This window comes from Corvus kubaryi, unplaced genomic scaffold, assembly GCF_017639235.1.
Source record: "Corvus kubaryi isolate FWS band 111438036 unplaced genomic scaffold, C.kubaryi_AGA036_p1.0 133, whole genome shotgun sequence".
In the NCBI taxonomy this organism is placed as follows: Eukaryota; Metazoa; Chordata; class Aves; order Passeriformes; family Corvidae; genus Corvus; species Corvus kubaryi.
Window position 1 is genome coordinate 35,754,093 of NW_024580667.1, and position 21,712 is coordinate 35,775,804.

The 21,712-nt window shown below is 41.0% G+C and overlaps 1 protein-coding gene across 9 annotated transcripts in view; it reads right to left on the bottom strand.

The window, feature by feature from the left end:
- Positions 1-3,041: 3,041 nt before the first annotated feature.
- Positions 3,042-21,712, bottom strand: part of MBNL2 (muscleblind like splicing regulator 2) — a 90,520-nt gene continuing 71,849 nt past the window's right edge. For 5 of the 9 annotated variants that reach the window (XM_042043510.1, XM_042043546.1, XM_042043528.1 and 2 more), the window contains one exon: positions 3,042-5,988. In XM_042043510.1, coding sequence (XP_041899444.1) covers positions 5,861-5,988 — 128 coding nt within the window. In that variant the 3' untranslated portion in view covers positions 3,042-5,860. Of the gene's footprint in view, positions 5,989-20,982; positions 21,078-21,712 lie in introns of all 9 variants that reach the window. The other 4 variants (XM_042043537.1, XM_042043519.1, XM_042043555.1 and 1 more) reach the window with 1 other exon arrangement.

Below are 21,712 nucleotides of genomic sequence, written 5' to 3' on the forward strand. Positions count from 1 at the left end.
TGTTGCAGAGTATCTGAGATACCTGCATAGGGCTGGCAGACTTAACATAACTCACCCAGGCCCGTGCTCCTCCATAGCAGCAGCTTTAGGCCAAGTGGGTACTCTGCAGTGTGTCATCTGAGACTCCACAGCTACAGAGAGAAAGCTGGATCCCACTCTAGCAGCTTTCCGAGTGTGAAAAACTTGCCCACCGGCAGTCCTGAGCTGTGCTGTCAGCGACCAGCCTTAGGATCTCTGGATGTGCTCCCCTGGCATTCAGTGCAGTGGCTACAACCATAAAACAAGGAAGTAAAAGCACTTCCTCGTTCTAGCCCTGCGTGGAAAGGAGAGGCAGTCATGGCAAATGCAAGCACAGCTCAGGCTTAGCATAGGCAGAACCTGCATGACCATCCCTGGGGGCTGTTCCTACAAGGTGAACCTCACATCACTGTGGTCACCCTTGCCACCTCCACATCCTGGCATCTCTTTGGTCTGGTGGCCCTCTGAGGAACCACACAGGCCACACCTTGACTGTTTTGTGACAATTAAGACTAAGGAAGACAATCACCAGAATTTGTTTTCCTTAAAAGTAGTATCCAAATCCAGCCCTTTGAAGATGAGAGGAGCAGGGCGTCTTTCCTGTAGTGATTTTCCTAAATCATAAAGCCAAGTGTCTTTTGCTCACATTGCAAGAAGCTTTGATGGAAATAATGCAACTGCAACCCAGCATTGAATAAGCAGCTCACACCAGTACCTTCCTTTTACGTTTCTTAGTGTTGCATTTTTTTTCCCCTGTTACAGCAGAAGGTATTTTCATGTAATGAAACATGTAATTTATTTTCTACAATTTCTATGGTTTCTATAATTACAGAATTAGAAAAATAACAATTTAGAACACATTTCCATAATTTATCCATTCACAAATAATCAAACTGTATGTTCTATGCCTATGTGCTCAAATACATTACATACCAGCAATAATGCAACAGCTGAGGTGATTTTGCTCTCACACACACCCACTCCAGCAATAAAAATCATCTTGACCCATGTAAAAAAGCCTCCAGAACTGTCAATTATATGACATTAAAAATGCAGGCTACTGGAAAAAATGCTTGGCTGAGAACTGATTGCAGGCATGAAGAACATGGTATGCTCAGGTGACCGCTGGATCAGATGCCAAGGAAGGTTTTCAGTAATTCCAGGCAAGGTTGGTTTTTTTGTTTTTTTTTTTTTTTTGGTCCCATGAATTCATGCAATAAATGTCAGTGGCAGGAGATTGAATGCCTGCACTGCTGCACTGTCGAGCAGCCTTGCCCACAAATCCTTTTATCTCTTGTCACCCACAGTACGGAAGCGTTGGGTTGTTCCTGGGCTCTCTTCTGGAGCAAAACAACTCTTTTTGAAAGAAAACCCAGTTGCTCTTTCAGTAACTTCAAGAGTCACTCCCAAAGTGCAGCATGAACAGGGCTCAAACAGTTTTGGCTTCCTTTGCTGTATACAAACATGCAAAACTATCCCAGCAGGCTCTGATCCCTCAAATGTCACATCCCCTTTTGTTTCATGCTTTTAATTCCAGTGGACTGCAAAAACATCCCAGTCCTCAGATTACTTCAGACTCTTGAACTGACAACCATGCAAAACATAGAGAATAAGTCTTATGGCCATGGCTACACCATGTGGTGCCAGGGGAGGTGCATGGCCAAGCACAGTGCGTGCGTGTGCACCTGGGCAGTCTGCTGAGGGCCAATGTTGAGCACCAGGACACTGCTGCAGCCCTTGGCCTGAGGTGAGGGCCACAGCAGTGGCCACAGACTGGCCACAAAGACGTGCATGGCAGGGTGGGAAACTCAAAGGTTTCTAAAGGCTCTTCTCTAGAAGTAACTTGCTTCATTTTGGAAACCCTGACGTTGTCCGAAGGGGGTATGCGCTGCACGTGTACACGTACAGATACTGCGGGTTTGCTGTGGGCCCTGAAAGCCTCACAGCTTCCACGAGCACTTCTCCACTGCCAAGAAAGTGTCAAAGTTGACAAGAAACAAAGCAGCTTTTAGACAAGAAAAGTGACATGTCCTGACCCTTCTTGGCAGCTGACAACTGTCCAGGGTGGGGTTCAACATGAGAAACTATCAACAGACAGCCTTCCCACTCCTGAGTCATTAGGAGTTGAATTTTAATAATTTGCTGCTTCTGCTCTACAATGCCCTTGCAGCCCTCTAATGCTGCAGTCCTTCCCTGTCCCTGCAAGTCATCCTCTTTCTCCTCTCCATCCCACATACTCGTTCTCAGCAGGCTTCTGGCTCAGTACGTCTGTGATACATCCAAATAGACTGGTTGACCTGCTGGTTTTCCACATTACTTGTGACCTTGGGCTCTTTTCAAACCAGCCCTGTGCTGATGAAGCGTAGACAACTTTATGACACAAACTCTTTTTGATTCTGCAGGAATTGTATTTCCTTTCTTTAAAGCATTTAAAAAAATAAATCAGAAAAGGCAGTGTGAAGAAACCACGGAGCTGCCAGCCAGAGGTTTTAATCCCTCCTGTCACTAGCTTGCCATGCAGTCTCTGCCCATGGGTACACAACTCTCCTGTGTTGCTGCTCTCCCCAGAGGAACTAGCAGATAGCAGGGATTATTTACTGGTGTAATACTCTTCAAGATGTACGTTAAGAAAAGAAGATGCAAAGGATGTGCCAGCAAAAAAACCCTGCAATGGTCAGGCAACTGTGAGACACAGCCCCGGGATAACCAGTGCCTGCCTGCACCCTGGCACGCACAGGCAAGCAGGAAGGGCTCGGGATGCTGTTGGAAGCTGGAGCCGTGTGGCGCAGCATCCTCGGCAGGAGAAGGGCATGGGCTTCCCCATGTAGCATCTGCATGTCCTGCACCTGGGGACTGCACTTAAGGATTTGTTACTTGAACAAGCAATTAAAGAAAAAAATAAAATTAAAAAAACTTATACTTCTTAAAAGACTCCTCCACTTTCTTTTGGCTATTTTTTGTTACCCCGGGCCCCTCTTCCCAGAGCCACGCCACGAGAAAGGATCTCCCCGACTCCGCTCTCGTTTTAAAATGCTTCTTTTTATTTCAGTGGTTGTACATTGGGTGAATGAATTAAACGTCACAACAGAAATAGAATGGCTATTTAACAGACCACTAGTAATTATATATGCTGGAAAAGAGTGAATGGAGGGATTTCTTTTAACTGTTACCGAAATATTCATTGTACGTGTCGTCAATTATGCTGGATGAGAGAGGCAAACAAAAAGGTATTTTGGTGAGGTGCTGTATCCTTTGAAGAAAATAAGCACTGAGACATCTCAAGTCGCTTGAAACCATGTCCCAGCTACAGTATTCACTGTCTCCGTGTTGGCCCATCTCATGGTTCTTTTAGGGGGTTATATTTCTTGTTGTATTTTTTTTTAATTAAACAAAGCATTTAAAATTTAATCATTTTCATTAGACTTTTTTTTTTTTTTAAATATAAACAAAGTTTTGGCAAATAATATTTATACAGAAAAATAGTTTTAGATCTTCCCAAATTTTGAAATAGTCTATAAAATTACTTTATAAATAAATAAAATGCAGAATCTGTTGTACATGTATTTGCACATCTCTGTAATTGCCTCCTTACTGTTAGCATAGGTTTGTACTTGTACAGTTTTCAGGAATATTACAAAGTCATAAAGTCGGAAAGTGGATCTCTTATTAAAAATACATTTTCTCTTTTTGTCTGTCAGTTTATCTGGATGAAAGACCTGATGTATCTGAAGCTTCATCATCCATGGGCAAAAAATAGTAATATTGGATTAATTGTAAAAAACATAGAATAACGGTAATTTTGAAACATAAAAAGTTCACACAAAACGATGTCTTGAAGAGTTATCTACATAAAATATTTAAACATGGATAATTTACCATTTAGTATTATACAATAAGCTACCCAAATGCCTAAATTAACTATTATAAAAAAATAAAAACAACTTTGACAGATATAGGCAAGTTGCAGTGTCAACTACCTAGTTAAAATGACTGAGAAAGTCTACAAATATTAGTGTTTTAATAGTATATAATGGTGATACCTTAACTGCTAAAGTAACAAGTTAAGATACATTATTTTTCCACAAATTAAACTAATGCAACGTTACAAGCACTATGTTAATTTTACAACCGAATTGTGATTATTTTTTTTTCTTTCGGATGATCAAATCTCCAGCTTTATATATAAATAGATAGTAATTAGACATCAGACAAACAAGATTTAGCCTGGAAAATAATTTCCTAGACAAATAATAATATGGTTAGTGCCTTCAGTCGTTCAGAACAGGCAGTGCTGCCAAAGTTTAAAATAGTTTACAATCAATCTGAAGAGGTTAAGTTAAAATACTGCAATCACTAGTAATGTCCACATAGAAAACTTATGCTGCAAACAATTATACATAATATCCACTTATAACAGCTGTCTTGTTTTTTAAACAATAATTTAAAAACTATGTCATTTATGTGATATATGTGCAACATATAAAATGTGAAATATGAAATATTTGGTAAAATAGTGCTTGAAACAAATCTCAAATCAAACAAATGAAATTTTAATTTTACATATATAATTACCTTGTAAATCAACAAAGTATTTAAAAAAGTAAACAACATTAAAATCTGCTTCATCCATATATATGTATGTATGTATATATAACATGTATATAATTGTATTAAAGATATCTTCATACTTTTGTGACATAAAATATGTTTTTAAAGAAAAACAATTAAAAGAACTATTTTTTCTCCACTCTAATCTGGTTACAATCTTATAATCCAATTTAAAAAATGCAAATACAGTAATGATTTATTAAACTGAATCTCATTCTACATTCTTAGTGTTCAGTTAATAGCCTAGATTAAAGTCACCTATGAAGTTTCAGTGACTCAACTGAATTTTAATTAAATTAGAATATCATACAATCTCTTCATCTACAGCCTTCTTTTTCGCCTTTCCTTTTGTTAGTTTGATCTTGTTTTGTTTTGTTTGATTTTACACTTCTAGAAGTTACTTCTTAACAGCTTGGATCTTTTTGGTAACCTGACTATGAGTTTCAAAGATTATTTGCGTCCGGTGAGATTTGACTGTTGGCATCAGGCTCACTTTCATCAAGTCTGATGTGACAAAATTTAGGCACTTCTGCAAAGTCTATTTTAAAAACATTATAAATATACTTGTAAAATAATATTCTCAAGACTTTGTTCTTTTGGGGATTGAAAGGGGTATGAAGTTCATACTGTGCAAAATTTTTAAAATTTTCTTCTGCTATTCTGCTATGATTCAAATGCAACTTCTCCATACAAGTCAAACACCAACCATGTGCATCTAAAGACTTTGTGCTTTACTTTGGACTTCTGGCTAAAAATATCAGATTGGCAGGATGATGTGCAGGACACCGGGCTGCGTTTCACTTCCTCTGTCTTGGAATCAACTCACCAAGGGAGCAAAACCAAGATTGTTTTTTAACTGAGAAGAAAACCCCGAATCATAGTTTGGGTGAAAATTAAACCTGCAACTGGGGAAAGGTTTTAGCCAATGCAACTCAATTATTGCTGAGCTCGAAAGATTCATAAACATTGAATCTCACGAGACTAACTGATCTGGACCATTTCTGTTAGGTGTAGTTATGGAGAAACGACAATATTTGCAATAATTAAACTATGCTTAGAAAATCTTTAAAACTAAATGTTACCCTTTATGTCTTGAAACATCACAGCTGGTATCAGGTAGTTAACTATTTTAGGTTGGAGTATAGTAAGCATACCATATTTAATATTCATTATATGACATAGCAGCACTAGCTTTTTTGAGTTTTTGATTTGTCCATAAGAACAAATTCTTGACTTAGCATGCAGTTTGTGGCAACTCTAGAGAGGAGGAGACGGGGTAGTATGTACAGTAGCCGTGCTTGGCCGTCCGCAGGGAGGCTTCGTGACATTCCGTTCCGCTCCTGCCGGCTATTTCAGGATTATCTGTCGAGAGAAAGGGAAAGCGTGATCGCGCTTTTAGGTGACCCAGGGAGAGCAGTGTGCCAGGATGGCCTAACTGAGCTCAGGCACAGCTCACACAGGACAGTGTCCCGTGGGGGACAGTGTCCTGTGTCCTCAGGCTGCCTGGGGGGTTTGTGTCTCACACACCTGGTCATCTTCCCCTGCACAGAGGCCCTCATGTGCATGAGAACGCACAGAGGGGGTACTTTATGTGTCAAAATACTGGAGGGCAGTGCTGAATCCATGGCCTGGCCATAGGCAGGGTGTGCACTCTCAGCGCCCTGCCTATCAGTAGAGGTGGAAGCCCTGCATCTCCTGGAGGAGCTCAAAGTGCATCCATGCCTGGGGTGACTCTCCAGCTCCCACCATGCTCCCAGAAAGTCAGAATGACCAGAGGAAAAAGTGGAGGCAGGGCACCTTGCCACTAACCAGCAAAAAGATGTACTGGGCTGGGTGTTTTCATGAAACAAAAGCGCCTTTTCAATGCACTTTTAGCAGCTGCTTATTCCCTAAAAAAATTAACTGCAGATCAGCGAACTTGAGAGGTTTTCTCACGCTTCCTTATGCCAAGGAATCTAGGGGGATTACCATAGTGTACCTCTGTGCACCTAACTAGCCACTAACCTTGCTGCTCTGCCTCCATGGTGTCTCAAGTGGAGGGTGAAGCAATCATTTTACAGGTGCAAACTCTCGAGCTTCCAATACTGTGAAGGCTAAATGCACAATGCGCCCAGCAACCAGCTCCACCTGGTCACAGTATTGGAAAATCATCCAGATTTCTATCACCTGCCTGAAATGGCTGTTGGTGAAAGTGATATCAAAAGGCAGGGGTGTGATATTTTATCATGCCATTGCTAACATGTGCTCCAGACTTAAGCATGAGTCAAGGAATTACGAGTGCATTGCCTGCTCTTCCTGTTTAATTTGGCACTCGGCATATTTTTAAGCTGTATTTGCAGGTGGTATGCAATGCAGTCATGACAGCACTTTGACCTACTTGTGTATTATGAAGCTAGACCACTGCTTAATGCAGTATTTATATTAAAAGGGGGGAAAAAAAAGGTGTTTGTCAAGTAACTTCAGCAACATACTACCTCTGACATACAGACCGCCAAAAAGAAACACACTCGGCTCTGTGTGGCAGGTGCTCGTCCCAGTCCCCTGCCCGTCACCCCACTGCCCCTCACAAGTGCACTGCCTCGCTCTCTGTACACCAGCACTGTCTCCCTGACCCCAACGACCTTGCCAGCAAGCCAAAGAGCCATCTTTGATTGCCATCAGCTCTGGAAATCTGGTGACACATGAGGCCCCACTGTAATGACACCGTACAAATACCTGCTGCTCCAAAGGGCTTAACATCTAAATACATCATGCACACAACAAGGACATATATTTTTAATGAACTTCCACCCATTGTGAGTTTGTTAGCTTATCGCCTATCTTCTGTTTCCTTTTGGAATAACAAAGAAATAGCTTTGCTCAAATAATAAAGCCCTGTCTGTGATAACCCTGGTTCAGCTCCAGCACGGTGATTTGACAATATGTATAAAGAACGCAGCCATGCTGAAAATAAGAAAAGACCAAGATTTTCAGCACTGGTATTTTTAGCATGTTAGAACCCAACATGTCAATGTAATTAATAAAGCAGCTTTAGCTATACTGGGTTAGCCATAATCACACAAGTGTATTTAAGGTCTCACTTAATGGGACATAACCTGAAACTTACTCAGTAAGTTTTCTACTCGGTAAAAAACCCAGAATTTCAGACACTGCAGCTGACTGCATTGTCTGCCAACTTTTGAGGGGCTAAAGTTGCATTTTCCTATAGCTTTCTTTCCTCACAGTACAGGGAGACAGATAACTGCCCCTTGTGCTGGTGTTCACAATTCCCTCAAAATGTGTGTCAGAGAAGGCAGAGGGCCTAATCTCAGGCTGTTTCTTGGGAAAATGGTAGGACTATTCCTGGCATTGTGATTAACCCAAGTGCCACTGATCCTGCTGTGTGCCAGGCAGGACAGAGAGGTCCTGGGCAATGTGAAAGAGCAGGGACCCCTTGTCTTCCCTGCCCTGGTGAATGGCAAAGCCCAAGGTAAGGACTTCACTGCCGTGTCCCTATTCCTGCCTTTTCTCTCCTCCTGTCAAAACTCAGGAAAACAGCAAAGACAATGTAAACACTTTCCTTTTCTGTGCAAGCATGTCCTGTTTATGGGTTGCAGGTGTCAGAGGAGCAGCTGGAGCTCTCACTGCCATGCTTCTCCCTGCCAGTGGCTACGGAGCTGGCTTGCTCCCAGCACATCATCCTCGATGTGCCGCCCCTTGTACAGAGGCCGTAACTAGGGCATGTTGCACCCAGCTATTTCTAGTACACGTAGGAGTCCTCCTAGGAAAAAACCCTGAAGTCTCTCCTTCAGAACAAGCTTCTCCAGTGCAGAGTTGCAGAACTGAGGAGCTACATTTCTTTTTTAACCTTAGCCACAAAGTGTAAAACGTCTCCCGTAGTCTTTAATTACATGTTCACACCCTATTTCTCAAAAGATATCACAACTCTGCCACAGCTACATACACAGGCATCAGCTTCTGCCACTGGTTTTTTTCACTGTGTTTGACAGAGAAACATAAAATGCTAAACTACTTTACATGGAAAACACACTGTGAACCTCTCCTGTTTAATCTACAAATGAAGTAATAAACTGTGATGGAAGATGGAGGTTATCTAAGTCTGCATTGCTGCTAATTGCTCCATCACTTGCATGCTGAAAAAGGAGAAGCTGTCCCTGCAAACACTTGCTACAGAGTCTGCACTCCCTCATTACTTGTAAATAGGTCCAGTCACCTTCATGTTCACTACTCTTTGAACAATTACATCTCAAATGCACATATATATGACTTGTGTTTGCTCTGATACTATTATAACATTATACTTCACAGCAACAGGATGTAATGTCATGACGCTTTTACCAGAGTATATGTAAGAAAAAACCCTGAAGAAGAAGACTATACAATGAGTGTGCATTGTCCCATGTCCAAAGGTCTACAGGTCAAGCACGGAAAAGCATTTTCTCATGCTCTGTATGGATAAGATCCACAGGTGTAGATACAGACATGCCTGGAAACATACCTTCTGCTGCTGCAGTAAGAGATCTAATAAGAAGACTATTTCCATCATAAGCAGAATGGCCTGGCACTTAGAGTCTTGAGTAGTAACTCAGGTAGAAGATTTAATAACAGAAAAGGGCATTTTTTGAAGGTAATCACAGATAAAGGTACTTTGTCCATTGCCTTCTTGCTTGGTACCTGTTTGAAGTGGCAGAAAGCTGGCTACCCTTTAGACTAAAATCACTCACACTGTGCCAGTGATAGTTAGCAGACCTCACTGAAACTAGTAACACAAAGAGTGAACCTAAATTTCCACAAACTACTTTCTAAATTTGCTCCTCAAAATTTTCCAGCTCTTTAGAGGTGACATTTTCAGCTCCTAAATGTCAAGACTTTCTTTCCTACCAGAGCATGGCTCTTTTACACCTTTACCTTCTGGACTTCTGAGTGATCATAATGGTCATTAAGCCCCTTGTGCAACACAGAACATCCTGAAATTCAGACAGGGTTGCTCATAAGGGTGATACAGTTCTGCAGTGTCATCCAGGGGAATGATGTCAGTGCCAATGGTTTCAGCTTCTCACCAACTACCAGTGTGGATAAATCAATCTGGGAGTTCCTCAGACCCAGCAAGGGCAGCAGTGATCAGTCATTGTCTCAAGACTTAAAAAGCAAAATTGAAAGTCTTTTAAATTAAAGTGGAAACTCCATTTTTGTGAACTCTCTTCTGACACCCAGGTTACTGCTTTACCTGATACAGTTCATTGAATTGACCAAATTACAGAGAATCATGACTAGGTTCTAAGAATTACAAGAACACTGTTTGGCTTGAGATTTTCACAAAGTACTATTTTCACAAAGCTTCTTTATAGTTTCTGACTTAAATTCATTTTCCAGTTCCAGATTTATTATACAATGATGAATAGGGAAAATTTGCCATTGTGCATGAATTCAGTGTACGTGAACTCTTGTTCAACTAAAGACCTGTCACAGTGGATCAGCTGGAAAACATGACTTTGCATCCACCTCTGACATGTTTCTTTTTCAGAAGTTTTGAAATTATTACTCCAAAATACAGTGTGCTTTATAAGCCCTAATATATTTTAAGAAGGTGTTAAGACCATATTTGATCTCTGCATTGCAAAGCACTTACCCTCCAAAAATTAACTCATGCATAGCAAACATTCTGGTCTGCTCAGCCTTCCATTTTGAATGCAATGTAGTAATAGGAGTTTCTTATAAACAAGATTTATCTCCGAGGATTTCAGACACGAATGCCTCAGCCGGTCACCCATTTTACATCTTCCTAGGCTACCTCAGGCAACTTATTTTAGCATTATCAACTCATGCTGCTTTTTTCCCCTCCACCAAATGAAAGGATCAGTGGTGAACAGTTTGCACCATGGTATTTAGCTTTTGGACACCTGCGTCAGGATAGATGAATCCTTCCACAGTGACATTTTCTGTTTTCATGTTTTTCACACGAGTAGCAGACTGGTCAGATATATCTGGGGTATACATTAAAAATGACAGATATTTTCAGACAGCCGGCTCATATCAGGCTGTCTCATAACTTCTCCCTCTTTCTAAAAATAAAAGTAACACCAAGTATTTCTTCCCTATGACAAGGAACCCAAGACTATTTATATTTCCCCATGCCTTTGGGAAATGCCTCCATGCCTTTATTTTTCACTTTCTCTTAGAATGTTCTCTTGTGGTATGTGCCTTGTTCCTTTTCTTCAAAATAAACCACTTTTTTTTTTTTTTTTTAAATTAGAAGTGGGAAAAGATGAGTAAATGTTCAGACACTTACTGAAAGCCATCTCTATTGTATCAGTTATGCCTGGTCTTATTTAATTTTTACATAGCCTAACAGATGGACTTTTTCACCTCCTGTTCCCCACAGATTCCACAGAAGCATCTCCATGGAGCACCATCCCAAACATTCCACTCCCCCACCCCAGGGCTCCCACCAACACTGTCCCATGGGATAGGTTTTGCCCCTGTCTTGACTGCTGACAGCTGAGCCAGCTCCAACCCTTGCTTGCATTAAATACAGCCTGGACTTTTTCCTTTGCTAGTACTTCTCCCTTGAAACCTCATTCTCATTTCCAGCATATTATCATTTAATGGATACATGCTTTGTTTTACTCACTAACCATGGTCCTCTCCTCAACCCAGGGCTGAAGGAGGATTTTATCTTATTGCTTCTCTATTAATCCAGTGCAATAAAATATATTTGTCTGCTTTGCTCATCAATAAGGTGACCTCTGATTGTACATAATGGGTGAGATGTCTGGGTCACAGACGGCTGCCTGCCCATGCAGTGCCTAATACGGGGGCATCAGGTGTTTCCTGAGGGCTGGAGGTCCTATTTTCTTGGCTTTCTCATAGCCCATTCCCTCATATGGTAATTCTAGTGCCCTGCTCCATCCTCTCTGTTCTTCCCTAAATCTAAGTATGCCCATTTTTGCCTGTCCCACATGTTGACAATATGCCTCTGGAAATGGCTGAGGGTCAGATGTCCACACTGAAGTGGACACATCTGCTAGCACATTTTCATTCCATCAGGCACAAGCTGTTGGCCATCAGGGTGTCATAAAGCTGACAAAGACCTTATCTGAATCCAGCTCTTCACAATGATCTAAAAAAAAACTTCAAGGAAATTATGGGATCCCAAAGGGTTCAAGGGCTCAGCAGCATCATTTTTCTCATTTAATTGTCACAAGGTCCTGAAAGAAGAGGCCAAAGCCACTTGTGCTGCCAACTCCTTAGCTTGCTTATGAGCTTCAATAGGTATTTACTCAAGTAATAATGTACAGTATTTAAATTCAACTTAATAAGTATTTACTCACTCTGGAGAGACAGAGGATTAGTTGGTTTAGAAATGAAAGCAATATGGCTTTATTTATTCTTCTTTAAAGTAATAAATAATGCAGTGCTAAAAACTGATCATAACACACTCTAACATATTCTACCAAAATCTATTTTTAACTCATGCAGAGGCAGCAGACAGACTATATAGAAGTGAGAAAACCACTGCTGTAGTATTTTAGGAGCACCCATACAGTGACTATTTTGGATAGCCCCTCAATTTTACCTTCCAGCAGGTCTAAGCTACTGCAATCATCTGTTTTCCTCCTCCTACTTTTAGGTCATTTTCCTTCTCTTCTTGAATTTTAGAAACTGCCAGAATAGGCCTGCACAGAGAAACTGAGAGCACAAATGAGTGAAAGCCAAGCACAAGTTGTGCATTATCTGTGGAAGTGCCCATATTCCTTTTGCAGGGGTGTTACTTCTCCAACCCTTAGACGTTTTTTGTTTAACAAAACCTGCTTTGCATTTTCCTTTTAGACACCAACCATGCCCACATCATGCAAGATGAGGCTGCCACTGCACATGCAGCATCCCTTTCAGGCAAAGGCACCACTGCACACAGAGCACAGTCGGCATTTCTGCAGGCTCCTCAGCAGTTATCACCACTCTGAAACCCCTCTTCTCCCAAAACCTGTCACTCCAGTTCAGACTCTCTTCAAAGCAAGAGACAGCATCCAGAACTAAACTCAAACACAGGAAAGTACCAAATTTACGTTCATCAAGGTTACTCGTAAGACCTTGTGTCAGTTTTATAAAACTCACTATACTTATAACTTCTCTGAGGAAATCTTAACCTTCCTGACTTTGACTACTTATCACTTCCTTAATTTTCTTCTTATCTCGTTACTCTCACGTAAACAGACACACATACTAGTGTGTGTCATGGCAGGTAATATTGCGCCAAAAATGAAGTCAGGCAAGTTAGCAAATTTCTGCGACCAGCTGAAAGTCATGACAGATACAATCAACAAAAATAAATATATAAATAAATATGTTTCCAGTGCAGTTACATGGGCAGCCTCCTGCACACTCAAAGCCAGACTGGCATTTCTTGTAGGCAATAAATCATACACCAAGATAAATATATGATCTTTGTTTAATTCAAGGGAAAGTAGTTAGAGCACCTAGAGATGTCCAGAGGCAATTATTTTAAAGGACAGAATCCCAGACAAGTACATCTGGAGCTCTGCACTGCTCTGTGTTGTTAAAATTTTATGATGGAAAAACCCAGACTCACAGGATCTGTGTGTATACACCATGAAACAAACTCATTTTTCCCCAAACGCCTACAAAATTATTAGATGCCAGAAAAAATTTCCTATGTTTAAATAACAAATATGCCCCAAAAGACTTTTACTCCACTTGTCAAAGTATCAGTTGTTGAATAATTGCAAGTAAGAACACAAAAAGAAGTTATCATATCAAACATCAACACTTTTTCTTTAAATTTCTATAACAGGAAAGGGAAATCTGTTTTGATTGTTGTTATATAAAAGAATGAAGCCTTCGCTTACGGCTGATGTTGTGCGACACTGCCATCTAGCAGGATACCAGAGGAAGTCAGGTTTTAGTCCTATACAGGGGAAAGGGGTATGATGGGAGAATTTCTCAAAAAAAACCCAAAACAGAACAGATTTTTCCTTTTCTTTCCCACTGGCTTCTTGTATACGAGCATGCAATCTAAAATTCCGAATACAAGCCTGCTGGAAGTTTTTATCGTCTACAAAGAAACAACATGCTATCTTAAAAGGCCAAAAATATTATTAAAACAAAGACTTGGTTAAAGTTCGCATGAGATTAAAATAAAGTTCCTTTACATTTTCCAGGGTAATCTTTTGGCTTTGATTCTTTGGTGCCTTAGAAAACACTTTTGCCACATATTCTGTAACATCAGTTGCTTCAAGGCAATTCAAAGGATCTTTTCCTGACACTGCTCAAGATTTGCTGTGGGCTTTAAGATTGGAAACTCTCACTTCGTGAGTTTGCGAGTCACAGCTGCTTACCTGTAACTCGGTGTCAGACAAGATAACTCGAGTGAGGTGAGGCTTGTGACTCTTGTGTGCCTAGCATGAAAGAGGCAGCAAGCAGTTTAAGTTTGCCTTTCCCACTGTGACAAGCTATTGCTATTTCAATACCTTCTCTAGAGAAATGACTCTTCATGATCAAGAGTCACTTAGGTTTGTTTTTCCAGCCTGGTGCAGGTACAAGGCAAGGTGGCCAGTCCTGCATCCCAGCTGCCAGGGCCCCATAGATGGGCTCCATAGGTGCCCAATACTGTTCTGCCCCGGGCTGGTTCCCTGCAAGTACTCCCTCTGACAATGTGCCTGAGGATGGAACCTGTTCCTCTGTCTCCTTTTCTGGACTGTTTCAAGTCAGATTCAAATCACTCTTTCTGTTGTTAGAACAGAATTTTCTATAGGAGAATTTAACTTGGAACTTTATGGATTTTTTAGACCAAAACTTTCAGTCAGAAAAAGAAATACTAAAATTGTTTAGATACTCATTATTCCCAGCAGAATTGCTTTCCTACCTGTTCCCTCATTCCCTCAGAAACTGAAATTAAAGATTTTCAAACCACTAACATGAATTTTGCATAGGCTCTTATTTGTAATGTTCTTGTATGCTGGCACTAAGGATGTAAATAACATTTGTTTCCACTGCCCACCTCCCTTCTCAAAAGCTCGCTTTTAAACAACAACAAAAAAGTTCACTTCCTACTATTTATCAGATTTCTCAATTCATTTTCTCAGTATATTGCTACTCTTTCCCCATTTACAAGTACAGCATGTTTCTATGGGGAAGAAAGGGAATGTGAGACAGCGAAAGCCATGTCAGCAGTGCTAGGGACAGCTCTCTGCCCTGCCAGAAGGCCTCCTGGGGTTAGAGAGGACTGGAGAGGAAGCCCTGTTGGGAGACACCAAGGAATATTTGCACGAGGGAGCAACTAGCACTTCTGCTTTGGGCAGAAGGAGAGATCAGCTTGAGTCGCTGTCCCAGGATGTTCCGGTCTGAGGAGAATCTGACTCCCTGGGGAGTGGTGCTGCCTTTGGGGGCACCTTGGCAAGGAGAGGTGCTCTGTTGCTGCACGTCCCAGCTCTGCTCCCTCCTGAAGGAGCCACCACACACGGTGTCCCAAATCCCAAAAGTTTGGCATGTTTGTATTTTACGTGTTAACTAGTTTTTGATTTCTGGGGCAAATATTTTAGTTGTCCTTTTGTTTGTGACAGTCGAACATAACTATTTTTATTTTTGCTTCATTGTATTCTAACAGATTTTGACAGAACTGAAGGCTACTGAATGATTTCATAATTAATATCTGCATAATTGCCACCTAATTCAGTGCGAACGCTGATGCATAATTTAAAGCAGCTGTGCCAGATAATCACAAGCCTTAGCATGAGACAGCCTGTTGATCTTATATTTCTTTTTAGACACAGCCTCCAAGTATTTAATTTTTCTTTTGGATATGTTCTTTAATATTTTCTTCTTGATAAAAGGTCATATAATCAGTAGAATAATGTTGTCACTAAATAACATCTTCAAGCAGCATTCTCTGTAATGCTATTCTTATACTGTCAGTCTCTGCCCATTTTCATTGGTACAAAAAATAAAGCCATGAACTGTTCTGAAGTGATGTGATGTGAGCAAGACTCACATTGCTTGGAATTGTTTGGAATTTGGTAATTGTCCTCTAATAACCAGGAACTATGGTAATACTCACTGAGCTTGAGGGCACAGAAATGCTGGTGTCTTAACCCCCCCACCACACTCACTGAGGTGAAACAACCTAGTCAGTAAGCCAACAAAGCCTGCAGATCCCTTCATGTATGTGATCAGTAGCTGCATGCTTGGGTCATTTGCTCACCAGGGTTTCAGTACCACTTGGGCTAAGGTCTCTTGCCTGTCATCCAGCTGCCAGTTCAGAATCAGGTGTGCAGATTTGCCTGTAGGTCCTCTATTGCATCTGCCAAGCTCGTGGAAATGTCTTGGGTAACCTAGACATCCAAGGTTATCTCAGGACAATCTCAAACGTCACTAGACACATGTTTAGGCAACTGAACCAAGCCCTATGAGACTTTGAAGGACAAGTCAGGCTACTCTCCAGATTTCATCTGACTGGGCTGATAAACTTCAGAGTCTACAATGGGTACTTAAACTTGTATCTTGCATGTAGACACCCATACTTAGACAACACCACTTAAGTGTCTTAATTTTGGGCTGAGTTCTCACGTTCTAATCCTTGTAGGACTCACCAAGACATATATACATAAATGGAACAGCAGTGAAGCTTTTTAATTAAGAAATTTAAAGCCCCCACAAGCAGGTGTTTGCCATTATTTAAAACTGAACTTCAGCCCCAAAAGTCAAAATAACATCTCTCGCAAATAATGTCAGGATACACCATCCTCTGTTAAATTATCTTTGGCATGCAGGGTGGAGGAAGTCACATTTTTCTGCATTTCCATCAACATGAACATCATCACCTCCAAGTAGGCTTCATCTAATCTTTCCCCAAGTTTCTAATCCTGTATTTTCTCATAAAGCACACAGCAAAATAAGAAGAGAAACAAACTCCCAAAATAATTTTCCTTAAGATCTATGACTTTTATATCATCCTGAAATTACAGCACTGTACATTCTTAGCCTAAAAAACCAGTCAGTAAATATTGCTCTTTCCCTCTACAACTACCTGAAAGAGGATTGGTCTCTTCCTCCAAGTAACAAGTGATAGGATGAGAGAAAATGGCCTCAAGTTGCACCAGGGGAGGTTTAGATTGGATATTAGGAAATAATTCTTCATGGAAAGGGTTGTAAAGCACTGGAACAGACTGCCCAAAGCAATCACCATCCCTGGACGTATTTAAAAGATGTGTAGCTGCTGCACTTAGGGGCATGGTTTAGTGGTGAAGTTGGCAGTGCTGGGTTAACACTTGGACTCGATGATCTTAGAGGTTTTTCCAACCTAAATGATTCTGTGATTCTACCTGTGAGTGAAGCTAAGAGGTAACAGTTTCCTTGCTTGCTTGAGTACTGCTAGTCCACTAGCTAAAGGAGGAACAAAATCTTTGTTAAAGATCCCTGAAGTATGTATCTACAGAGACTGTATTAATATTTAACCAGGACGTTTTACATACCTCTGTCCACATGCATGCACTAGAGGGAGCTAGGACCACACCCTCTGTATTCATGCCCTAATGCTGCTTTTCACCATCATTCACACGACTTCGAACTTTGCTCTAAGGAAATGTTGTCAGCATCCCCAAACAACTGAACTGAAAGTTTATCAAGCATCTACTGCTGAAGTCAGGTTAAGCAGCGGAAGCTTCAAGCTCCATCCTGGTGGGAATGGCTGGAGCAATTGTGAAGGGGGGAAGAAGGAAAAGGGCAAGGGCCTTTCCTGGCCTTTCCTGGCCTCTGACCAGTCACGCTCCGGGACACGTACCTTTCCAGCTGCCTTTCACTGGAAAGCTGAAGTCCCCTCCCCTCCATTCCCTCTCACCACAGCCTGGCAGCTACAGTGAATGGGGCACTCCCTCGAGGGAACAGCAGCACCACCAGCTCTTCTATCATCAGAGTAAGTTTTTAATCAGAGTTTGTAAAACAGGGTTTGCTAAAGCACTTTTGCTGCATGTTTACATTGCATTGAGCCAAAGCAATTCTCTTGCCTCCTGAACACACTGCTACAAAATTATTTTTAAAACCTAACCTTTTTAAGTCAGGAAAAGGAAGAGATGCCAAATTTTCCATATATTCTTAACTGGTGTCACCCTGCACAGATGTACACAGTACAGCCTTTAACGCCACACAATGCTCTCAGGTGCCTTGTGCCACACATTGAACACACAACGCCCAGAGTTGCTGCCCAAGCATGACTGACAGTGTGTGTGTGTCAATGCAGGTATATTTTGAGGTCTTCCTCATGTTATTTTCTGGAAGAAAGGACATACAGAAGACATGAGACACAGTGAATGTTTTTTTTCAAAATACAAGCTGACAGCACACACTAAATATATTACTGGACCCAATGGAGTTACTATGTTTCATTAGCCATCAGCTGAGACTCCATAACTTTTGGGATGTTGACTTTTCCCTTCTACTTGTGCTTCAAAGACACTGGGATCATCACACTCAGTCCCAGGAAGACCAGCAATCTTTCCCCACATCAGAATACTACACCAAATGATATTACGAGAAATGATTAAGCCCTGCTACAACTTTCTTTTCATGCCCAGAATTGTGAGGTGAAGCTGTGGGAGCTGAAATGGGACAAGCTTAAGGCTGCAGGTTGTAAAAAAAAAAAAAGTATGGTAGAGACCATGGAAAGAGGAAACTGTACCTCACAGATATGTAAAGCAGTGTGGCACAGACTAGGAAAGGAAATTTTATCTAGTTGGGAATAAAAGCGTCCTTTTCTGAAATACTCAGGAGAGTTTAAACCCATACAAGAGGACACAAAGAATGCTATGACCATGAACAAAGTCATGCTAATGACCAAGTTAATAACCTGCTCCTGCTGTGTTTCTTGGACTAAAGAAATACTGAGAATTTGGGCCACAGAGTTACTGTGGGGCTTTCTTATCATTGTAGCTTTGTTTCCAATCTTAAGAGGCTGTAAATAAATAGAGAACTTGGAGTTTTATCTCTTACAGAGAAGAAGGAACTACTACTACTTTCCCTACCTTGAAATACATTTTTTTTTACAGTAGCTTTTAAAGACTTACAATGACTAAAACAAAGACAGGAGTGAGAAAAAACCAGACAGTGATGGCACATGCTACAGAAGCCAACGAGCACCTGAGCTGGGACTCATCTCCTCCACGTGCAGTGGTGCAGAGCTTTGGTAACACATCTACACTCATTCCACAGGCAAGGGACTGAGGCAAGGTCCTCCAGGGCAATTTACCCTGCCCTAACACAGACTTCTAAAAAAGCAGATGAATTAGATGCCAAACTTCCAAATGGCTGAAGTTAAACACGTGAAAACCCATCCCCCCTGTTAAATCATCCATTAATTTCAGCATGGAATTGTATGTATACACACACTCAGATATATGCATCTAGATAAATACAGACACTTTCTACAACTCCTGTTAAATTTAAAAGGCTATAATCCTCCAATGCAAACAAAATCTGCACTGGGAAAGTAGGGTCTCTGCCTGCCATCCTGCTAGACGAGAAAGAGCATTAAGGCACACCTTTGTCTTCTTAGTGGCACCAGTTAATTGTGTGAAACTACTCCCATTAACTAAAAAAAAAAAAAATACTGCTTATTGGTCCTTTTGTAGGCATACCTGTATTTATTCTACCTTCAGCCGCAGTTGGCCCCTCTGGCACTCAGGAATGCAGATGGTGGAGCTGCCCCAGCTGCATTCCTGTGCTGGAGAGGGTCCCTAGCTGAACCCCTCCCCAAACCATCCCATTTTCTCTTAGTCCCTTGGCATCTTCAACTCTCTCTGTCACCACTCCGAGATCACAAAACTATACTGGATACCACCAAACAATTTTCTGCTGCAGACACTGTTCTGGGAAAGACCATGAAATGCACCATTTGCCCGCTGCACTTTCATCCTTATCCCAAGCATTTTTTACAAGCTAACTCTCAGAAAAGTAAGCACAAAACAACAACCCTCTTTTGGTGAAAATGCTAGAAGCAAAAATGTCACAACGTGGGCAAACAAACCTTAAAAAAAAAATGGACTGGTTTGTGTTTCTTTAAGAAAGTAGGATGTATTTCAGAGGTAGTATATTTTTTCCAAATTATTAAAAATAAACTCTTGCAGCAACTTCTATTTTTCCATGGGATACTTTAATAGTTTTGGGAATGACAGTAAAAAAATAAATAAACCTGTTAGTAGAACATTATTAAGCAAAACATTTTCACTGATTTCTTTCTAAGTCCTGGGCAAGTGGAGGGAAGGAACCAACAGGAGAGCATTTCTACTGGGTCTGCAACAGCTTGTCAGCCTGCCCAGGAGAAACACAAGGAAAGATGATGGGGACACAGCCCTTTGCTTTCTTTTGGTGAGCAAATCTGCTTGTTTTCTTTTCTGTCTGACCTCTCAGAACCTGAGGGCAAACACATCTCAGGTGGAAGTGCCTGAGCATGGTCCCAGAGCACCAGGAAAGCCAGAGTGACCCAACAGCTGTGCAAACTCCTTTCCTGGCAGATGCCAGGCACACCACTGTGGGAATCACCCCAACAGAGGAGTCAAAGCTACACGCTCTGGGCTGCAACAGATATGTCTTCCCTGGGAACTAAGTCCTACAGGAGGAGGGGAAACCCAACCAAAATGAAAACTGCCATTAACATAAACTGTAGAAGAACAGGAGAAAGTATCATCTTTCCTAGCCTACCTCAGACAACAGCCCTTGGGATTCTTTCTATCAATGTCCTTCCTCAGAGAAATGCAACTCCCAGGTTAAAGATACACTTTCAAATATAAAGCAGGCATAGTCATAAATATCTTGAGTGCTGTTTTGATCACTAGTATGTACAGAAAACATGTAATTTTTTTTTCTTCTTTTTCTTTTTCCAGTTGCCTTGTTCTGCTTGTGATTTGTGACAGCTTCCGTGCTTACAAATTAGTCACTTCCACATCTCATGGAGAAGGCTACATTAACACACCTGAATGTTTGAAACCTGTGATGATCTTCCTTTTGAACTTAGGCGTTAATAATAGACTTTTGTAAGTAGTCCAGTACTACGGTGATTCTAACTCCAGCTGGGTTAATTACACGATAATTAGGTACAAACATCGCAACACAAAACACAGCTACATCATTATTTGCAACAAATGTTAACTCTAAATAAGTGCAACCTGTCCCACAAACACTTGCTATAAACGACTTAAAAATAAAAGTAAAATTTGATGGGGTAAACACAGAAATAAAAAAAAAAAATTCTCTGTGAGAATTTTTTTTGTTAAAAAAAATTAAAATAAAAATCTCAGCACTCATTTAGAGTTCAGGATCTTGTGAAAGAAAGCTGTAAAAGGAGCAAACCTGATTTGCTGTGGCTGTTGCGGCGAAGGGAACACTTGTTGCAGGAGTTGTTGCTGCAGAGACAGTGGCGGCCGTAGCGTTGTGCATCATGGGTACTTTCAGGAGGGGAACCATGGAAGCAATGAACAGGAGGGTGCAGCATTATGGTAAGAGAAGTGGTATTTTTGGCATGGTGAATATCAAGAGCGGCAAGCCATCGTCATGGGTTAAACCGGCAGATGGCATGCAATCACAGTGCAAAGCGAGAAAGCGTGGCGGAGAAATAAAAAAAAGGGAAAATAGCTTATTACAAGTACAATTAAAGGAAGGTTGTCAACACAATCGGCGATTCCCAGAAAACAAGAGTAAGGACCACTGAAAAGGCAAGTGTTATCTCTAAGAAGAAGATTACTTGTGCAAATGAGGCCTTTACCAAAATAGCCTGTTACCTGCAGATTGTTACATGCATAATTTGTTTTCCCCCAGTACAGCTATAAAGCACTTCAAAATAAAATCCTACGAAAAAAGCCCAGTGGTTTACACTGGAAAGAAGACTGTTAAATGTTTATCTTAATTTTTAGACACAATTAAAAATTAATTTTTTCATCTATCTTCATTTTGAAGTAAGCCAGATACTCGCTGTCTTTCTTTGTAATCCAATTTATTCGTGTTTTCCTACTAGCACTGCGTAACTGTTCGACTTTATCAGAGTTAAATTACCATCTGCTTGAGGCAAAAATCAGGAGAGGGA